This window comes from Mercurialis annua, linkage group LG2 (genome assembly GCF_937616625.2).
Source record: "Mercurialis annua linkage group LG2, ddMerAnnu1.2, whole genome shotgun sequence".
In the NCBI taxonomy this organism is placed as follows: Eukaryota; Viridiplantae; Streptophyta; class Magnoliopsida; order Malpighiales; family Euphorbiaceae; genus Mercurialis; species Mercurialis annua.
Genome location: NC_065571.1, coordinates 16572664 through 16581317, shown reverse-complemented (window position 1 = coordinate 16581317; position 8654 = coordinate 16572664). Strand labels below are relative to the sequence as shown.

The 8654-nt window shown below is 31.0% G+C and overlaps 1 protein-coding gene across 3 annotated transcripts; it reads right to left on the bottom strand.

Annotated features, from left to right (window-relative positions):
- Positions 1-1106: 1106 nt before the first annotated feature.
- Positions 1107-8319, bottom strand: LOC126669941 (uncharacterized). Of its 3 annotated transcripts, XM_050363589.2 has the most exons (6): positions 7588-8319; positions 6342-6587; positions 5970-6158; positions 4334-4489; positions 4157-4192; positions 1107-1461 (listed from the first exon to the last, which is right to left on the bottom strand). In XM_050363589.2, the coding sequence occupies exons 1-3, from the start codon at positions 8293-8295 to the stop codon at positions 6027-6029; spliced, it is 1086 nt and encodes a 361-aa protein (XP_050219546.1). In that variant the 5' UTR covers positions 8296-8319; the 3' UTR covers positions 1107-1461; positions 4157-4192; positions 4334-4489; positions 5970-6026. The 3 variants fall into 3 exon arrangements, with proteins under 3 accessions (XP_050219546.1, XP_050219547.1, XP_050219545.1); XM_050363590.2 differs by lacking the exon at positions 1107-1461 and having other exon boundaries at positions 2790-4192; positions 4334-4509; XM_050363588.2 differs by lacking the exon at positions 1107-1461 and having other exon boundaries at positions 2790-4192.
- Positions 8320-8654: the final 335 nt, after the last annotated feature.

The window sequence follows — 8654 nt, the reverse complement described above, 5'->3', positions numbered from 1 at the left end:
TGGAATTAAAATTTGTACAAAAGCTAAAAAAATGAAAGATCTGGTGGCGATTATAAAATGATGGTAGAATTAGTCTACAGATGGGAGTTGGGTGTCAAATAGAATTAAGTATGGTTAATTAGAGTTTAATTAGATGAACCTTGAACAACAATCGGTTTTCGGAATTTGTTCGATGTTTTTTTTTTGTAAATCGACTTTGTTTCGTATAATGGGCATTTGTTTTATGTTTATAAATTTTAAAAAATTATTAACAATTAATATAAATTAAATAAAAAAAATATTATTTGTTGAATGTTTTAAGGAAAAAAGTGTTTTTGTATAATTAAGGCTTAATCACTCAAAAACCCCTCACCTTTAAACTTTTTTTCAATTCTACCCCGACGTTGAAAATTTGTCAATTTTACCCACTTTTGAATTTTCTGTTTTCAATTGTACCCCAATATTTAAATTTTTGTTAATTTTTTTACTTAAATGATGAAATCATTCAATTAATTAAGTGTAAACATGAAATTAAATTCTTTTTTATTCAAAAAAGTACAAATAAGTCCTTTATTTTTAAAAACTAACTAAAAACCATAATCAAATTAACACTAATTTAAATTCTTAATTAATTTAACTAAATTTAAATAAATTTTAAAAATATACAATTAATATATGCGAGACATGTAGAATGTTTTAAACAAATTTCCAAACGCAAAAGACGTTAATTTAATTTTTCAGGGTACAATTGAAACACAAAAATGCAAAATAGGGTAAAATTGACAAATTTGCAACGTCAGGGTATGATTGAAAAGGGGCTAAAAGGTCGGGGTTTTTTAAGACATTAGGCCTATAATTAATAATATTAACATGTAATTAGAATATAAACTAAAAATGAAGGATTATTTTAAACTTTTTTTCAAATAAAAAGAGGTCAATTTAACTCATTAAGTACTAATGAAACATAAAAATCAAAAATAGGATACAAATGAATTTTTTCCTAGGTTGTGGTATAAATGAAAAAAAATTATAAGGTGGGTGGTTTTTAAGTAATTAAACCTTATTTCATAGAGTTATTGCTAAAATCTCCATCTAAAAGTTTGATTTTACCTCTAAAGAAAAAGAGAGAATCCAAAAAAATATACTAAATCAATAATTTGTCGGTCTTATCTAATAAATATTTTATTCATCAGTTTACATATCTTTATATGATCATAGTGAATCTAAGAAGAAAACAAAAACTCTATCTCTAAAACTTTTCTCTTTTCTCTCTCGGAAAGACTTTTTTTCATTTTAGGGTGGAAATAAACCGGATTGGACTCCGGTTCCTGATCGAAAAAATCGAATCGGCCGGTTCGGTCCGATTTTTAAAACACTGATTACGGCAAATCCGTATAGATTCTTTTTGAACTTACTTTGTCTTTAATTTATAATTCTTCGGCAAGTCCAATGTCCGTCTCGATGGGCGAATCTCACAGGACTCTATTCATAATATTTGATTTCCATCAGTAAGCTCTCTTAAAATTAAATTATATACTCCCTCCGTCCCGTAAAGATAGAAAAAGTACCACTTTTTTTTGTCCCATAAAAATAGAAAAAGTGGAGTTAGTTAAGTCAAAAATAATCAAAATACCCCTACTTACTTATCATAAAACATTAAATGCATATTTTGAAAAGATAACAAAAAAAGGAGTTGTAAGTGCTATATTTAGTAAAGTGGCTTTGGGAAATGTACATAACTAATTGATTACAAAGGGTAATTTAGACAAATTATCACAAATTACCTATAAATAACTACTTTCTTAATTCTTGTAAAATGGGTGCTTTTTCTATCTTTACGGGACGGAGGGAGTATAAATTTTCAAAAATAAATTACAATAAATAATATATCAAAAAAATTCAAATTTTGACATAAAAATTGAAAAAAAACCCTGAAAAACAGTTTACATTCCTTTTCTTTATTCAATATTTTTTAAAAAAGAGAAAATTAGAAAAATGAATATAGCAGGAATGTCAAAATATAATCTTTCATCAAGTAGCTAATTGATCTTAATATGAGCGGTAAAATATATACCGTTTAAATATGTCACCATATGAAGCAAACAATTATTTCATAATTCATGCTATTTATATTTACAAAAAAAAATATTCATGCTACTCATATGAACAAAGCAATATTGATTAAAATTAGGGTTAATTTTATAAAAAAAATTACCACCTTTATACTTTTTTTTGATCACGTGATTTAAAAAGTATCATATAAAAAATCACCACCTTTCATTTTTTACAAATGTATCACCGATGAGAAAATTTGATGTCTTACTCCCAAATAAATGTCCCAATCTTACCAGTGCCCTAATTTAAACAAAACATATCTTCCTCTTCCTATTTTTTTGTTGATTCCAGTTGTCGAGTTAGAAAAAATACATCGAATTTAAAAATAAAAAAAAATTAAATTGTTTTTAAATTTGTTTTTTTTTACTTTAAGTACTAATTTATAAATTTTAAAAAAGTATAAAAACTATTTTGGACTTTTTACCAGGACAGTGTTTCACACACGGTGTAAAAATAGGTAAGAATGCGTAATAGGAGTGTTTGATCAGGTTTGTCATAGGTGTGGACTTTGTTTTATCCGATTTCATGACCTTAGGCCTAATTGATACTTCATGAAGTTTTTTGATCCTTTGTTCGAACATTAATTATATATTAAATATTAATAATTAAAATTAATAGTGCCACAAATCAAACCTAAAATTATTTTTCGCCATTGCTCAAAAAATAAAAACTTACCGCCTATCATATCAAGCATCTAAATTTATAATTAGGCCTAATTACTTAAAACAACCCACCTTAAACTTTTTTTTTTCGTTTATACCCTAACCTTGTAAAAATGTCATTTGTATTCAATTTTGGGTTTTTTCAACTCTACCTAATACAAAAATATAATTGACAATTTAATGAATTAAAGGATGAAAAAAAAAGGTTATATCATACGTCTAATTAGTATATAAATATAAACTGAATGATTATTTTAAACTTTTTTTCAAGTGAAAAGAGACAATTTTAGTGCTTTTGGGTAGAGATGAAACCTAAAAACCCAAAATTGGATACAAATGATTTTTTTACAAAATCGGAGTATAAATGAAAAAAAAGTTCAAGGTGGGGATTTCTTAAGTAATTAAACCTTATAATTATTTCGTATGCTTTTTTTTTAAAATTCAAATAAATGTCACATTTTAAGTATGACCTCAATCTATGATACTATATTCATAAATTACAAATTATATCAACTAATTCACCTATCATATTAAAATAAAGTCCAAAATAATTTTTGAAAATTGAGAATCTATAGAGTCTTAATACTTCTAATATGCAATGTACATAAAAAAAAGCCAAATAACTTAAAAGGCCAAACCTTTGATGAAAGTTTCCCAAAAGTTCAAACTTTTATCGTCCTGAAACATATAATTTCGTTTCAATAATATCAACCTCTAAAAAGGCAAGCGATTTAGCTTATTTGGTGCTGATGTGGCATTGCCACACATGTGCCACTATGGCAAACAGTATGTTAAAATTTTAAATAAGTTCTCAATGTTTAGAAAAAGGGTTAATGTTATAAAAATACACCAACTTTACACATTTTCTCAATTTAATTACATTCTTTAAAACTTCTCATAAACATACACCAACTTTCATTTTTTTTCCAAAATTCATACATGGTGATGACGTGTCACTCATTCATTGGATGAAAATGACTTACACCTCAACAAATTGCACCAATGAATGCGTGCAACGTCAGCATCATGTATGAATTTGAAAAAAATTGAAAGTTGGTGTCTGTTTATGGGAAGTTTCAAAAAACGTGATTAAACTGAGAAAACATGTAAAGTTGATGAATTTTTCTGACATTACCCCTTAAATATTTTTACCAATTTTGTACTTACAAATTTAAATTTGAGGGTGTAAACATTTTTACAAAAAAATTTAAGAACTTACTTAGATTTTTAACTTAGTGTTTGCCTTGATGGCACATGTGTGGCACGCCACATCAGCGCCCCATAAGCAAAATCGCGTGTCATTTTAGAGTTGGATATTATTGAAACAAAATCCTACGTTTCAGAACAAATTGAATAAAATTGAAAGACTTGTGAAACTTTCATGAAATTGTAAATTTTACCAGAATATGGTTCCAAGTGCCAAGGCTTGAACAATCCTGTGTTAAAAAGCAGGTTGTTGGATGGTTAAACAGCAGTCTCACCTCAATCAAAAGACGGGATAGATGATACTAATTCCAGACCTGAATTAACATTGTCTATTCTAACTAAATCAACTCATTTTAGATTTTTCCTCTCACCTGAAATCAGCCATTTTGCGCCTTGCCAATATAGATTGTGGAACGCGATATCTGAACTCATTAGCCTTGCAGAATCTGCAGCCGGCTTTCTATATCCTTCGCTGAAATGCTTCACATTTGTTGAACTTCTTCAGGTTCCATGAATAAGAGCACAATCTGTAAAATAATTAAGAGAACTGAAAAAATGAGATTAGATAATATTCTTCATTCATTATTGGTACAATGAGATAGATAAAGAGTAAACAATTTTTACAACAAGCCCCCTGAGGTTAGGTGAAAATTACTATTTTCTACCTGCATTTCAAAGAGTTATTGAGTCTACTAACATTTAGGTGTTAGATAACTAAACCCCTTGGAAGGAACGTATAAGTTACGTGAAAATAACATGTCAAAAGAGAAAATAGTGATTTTTCAAAATGAAGGGAAGAAATGGTTATACCGATCAAACTTTAGAGGGTTGACAGTAATTATCTTCAAATTTACATAATACATTTACACAGTTATCAGTCAGAGTTGGGAGATCTGAACTCATTATAAAAAAAGGCATCCTAAACGAGTAGGCAAGCCTTCCGTTGTACCTGACGTATTCAGCTAAGAATTCATGGAGTCGATCGTGAGTGTTATTAACTGGAGAAAAACTGCTCAAATGCATCTGAGCTGAATGAGATTGTGCATTCCAAATTTTCTAATTGCAAGTATTAAATGCCCAGATCTCGAACTAAATGAACCAAAAATTCTAACAAACCCTTAAATAAAATCCAGTGTGTAGCATCATGTCCATACCAGTAGCTTGTTTAGGGTTAGGAGTCACCTATTTAATAGAAGTAGAGGTGTGTAATGAACCAAAAATGATTGATTTGATTTATTTATTACCCCCTCCGTCCATAAAGATAGAGAAGGATTTATCATCACAAGGATTAAGATAGTTACAATCATTATTGATCATCATGAAATAACAATTTTAAAAGAACAAGGTCATTATATATAAATTTATAATGCATATTATAAGACTATGAAAGGTAGTTTAATAATTTTATCAATAACTAACATTAAAAGTAGTCATTTTTTTATCTTTATGGACATAAAAAATAGCAACTTTTTCTATTTTTATGGGACGATGAGAGAATAAATTTTTCAAGAATTTTACTTTGTTTGGTTTTCAAATTTTAAAAAATTAAAAAGAATTAAAAAACCGAACCATCGATATATAATATATATTTCCAAAAAAATAACTATATGTTCAAATGACTAAAATGTAGTATAAAATATCATAATTAGCGTAGGTTTAATTCTTAATGATAGTATCTATTGTAGAAGTTGTTAGGAAGATTATTTTGTTTAGATGATTCAAAACAGAACATGAAATGAAAGGAACTGTAACTATAATCAATTTCATTAAATTAATAACCATTTGTACTATTTTTTGCAATTCCATCTTTTTAATCTTTACCTGTTTCTCAATCTGTCTTTATCTTCTCTATTATTTCTTCTCAGGCCATTACCCATTTACCAGGATCATCACAAACCAATCAAATCAAAGCTGATTTTTTTTTTTTTTTTTGCACTTTAGAGCAAACTGAATTCCAAAACTTCATAAATTGAGGAACAAAGGTTAAATCAAGGAGGTAACACTAACCTCTTCTGTCTCCTAATTTAGTAAACTGTGTAGAGAGGTATTGATGAATAACGTCTCTCATTGACGAAATCCTGTCACAAATCGTTGGATACCAGCATAGTCGGATATTATTTTCACATTGAAAAAGTGTTTGGAATAATTATTTTCCATGTGATCCACAAGAAACTTGCATTGTTTCTCCCCATTTGTCTGTAACAAAAAGATAGGATAACTTAATGTTTCAACCTCGGGAGATGCATAAATTACAAAACAAATCGGTAACATACGAATTGCAAAAGAATCATAAAACTATAAGAAATTAGCAACAAAATCATATTATACTATGACTAAGGCAAATATATACATATTTAAGTAAGAACCAAAATATGATACCTCAAATGCAAAAAAGCCACCAGGTTTCAACATTGAAGCAGCTCCATTGGTAAGGTGAATAAGACTATCCAGGCCGTTAATACCGCCATCTAATGCTATCTTTGGCTCATGTCGGCCAACTTCTGCTTGTAAACCAGAGATATCATTACTTGGTATGTATGGGGGGTTACTCACGAGGCCAGCTAACTTTCCTTCAACATCTTTTAATGGTTCAAACCAAGATCCTTTTCTGATCTTAATGATATCCTAAAAGTGTAAAACAAGAAAGTAAAAAAACACAGCTTATAGAAATAACAAAAAAAAAACAATAATTTGTAGCAACTGGTATACCGAAGATGGAATATGGTATTCCAATTATAGAGAACATATATTCATGATCTACAGAAAGAGTTGAGTGAGACAGATGCCTTGTTTAACATTTGTAGAGTAATCAAGCTCAGTCATTGACTCTTGTCACTAATAGAATTCACCATATTATATATTGTGTTCACATAACTCTACTTCTGCATAGACTTTATGCATAACGAGGAATAACTATGTACAGTCGGGCCACGCTCGCCTATGCATAAATTCTATGTATGGCCGCTTCCAAGTGCGATTAAATAGGAGAGTTATGGAAGGCAGGTGATAAGCACTATAAAGTTTTGTCACATTTCTTATGATATGGATCCTTATGATATACACGTTGGGGTGTCTCCCACTTATAACATACTAGGACTGGGGTGTAGCGGTAAGTGGGCAAGTAGGACATTCGCCAAAAGAAATGCACCATATCGGTTTCTATTGGTAGCGCTAAATAAGCAAGAATTCTAACATCAAGGACGAATATATGGATAAAGAAACTAGTTCAGAAACTAAGATAGATAGTGTAGGTTCTCTACTCTAGAGGGAATGGAGTTAGTGGACACAAAGGATAGGAGTAGAATTAGTATATGCATTGCAAGTACAGTGAGGGTAGGAAGGGTTATTGTTACTAAATATCCCCACTTAGCGTTATTTTCGATTTAAGCGCAATCAAACATACTAACAAACGTTATACCTCGCATCCCAAACTTTTCATTGTGTAACTCAGTTGCCGTTTTATGCGTTATTTTCCATAATAAAGATACCGTTTTGGCCGTTTGAATGACCAAAATGGTATCGCATAAGGCACATAGGCTATATAATTTGATTTTTAGATTATGCTTAACTAAAAAAAAAAGGCGATATATTATAACAACAACCCAATAAACAATTGCAAACTAACCTGCAATCCATATCTCTGAGCATTATAGGTAGCCACTTCAACAGCCACCGGACTTAAATCAGTGGCAATCACCCGTCCCTGAGCACCAACAAGCCTCCCAATACCAACAGCAATAGCACCACTCCCAGTACCCAAATCAACCCACAAACCCTCACTAAAATCCTCACTACTCCCCACCAAATCTCCAACCAAATCAACAACCATCTCAGTCTCAGGCCGTGGAATCAAAACCCCTTCTTGAACACACAACACCAAGTCCCGCCAATGCTCACATCCAACCACGTACTGAAAAGGTCTCCTCTCCTCAATCCTCTGCCTCCAAAGACTGTACAGCTCATCCAAACACGCCCTTAGCCTTACATTCGTGAGATTATTTTGAGTACCCAGTTGAGGTATGAGTGAATGGTCCTCGACTGCGTCTTGAATGAGCCACTTGAGCTCTCGGCGGAGGAGATCGGCGTCGGGGCCGTTGTCTGATTGGAGAAATGATGAGCCGACTGAGGAAGCGAGGTTCTTGGCCCAGTTGTGCCATTTGGTGAAGTCTGATGATGAAGCTGTGAAGATGGGGGGTCTTAAATAGAGTGGGGTTTTGAGTTTTGATTGATATTGGGGTGGTGATAGGGAAGAAGAACAGAGGGGTCTGTAGTGGAGAGTGGAACTGAGTGAGGGAATACGCAAAACAGAGAAGGCAGAGCAGCCTAGCTTCATTGTTTCGAATGCTTTTCTTTCAGAAACATTATTTTAATTTGGATAATTACTAAAAGAACAAAGGATCATTTTAGCCCCTGAATTTGGCATAAAGTATTAAAACGTCCAAATTAGTAAAACAGGATCACTTTTACTCTGAACTTGGTAAAACCGGCTCAAAAATTCCCCTATGATGACATGGCACCTTAATTGGAGAGTGGGTTTCTAATTATTTGTAATTTTCTTAATTAATCATACTTAAATATTAATTAATCATAATTAAACTCTAATTAACCTATGGGCCTTTTTGAACTTTTTTCATAAAAAAAAAATCTGATTTTCGGCGAGGATCCTCGCTAGAGAAGATGGTCTGTTCTTAT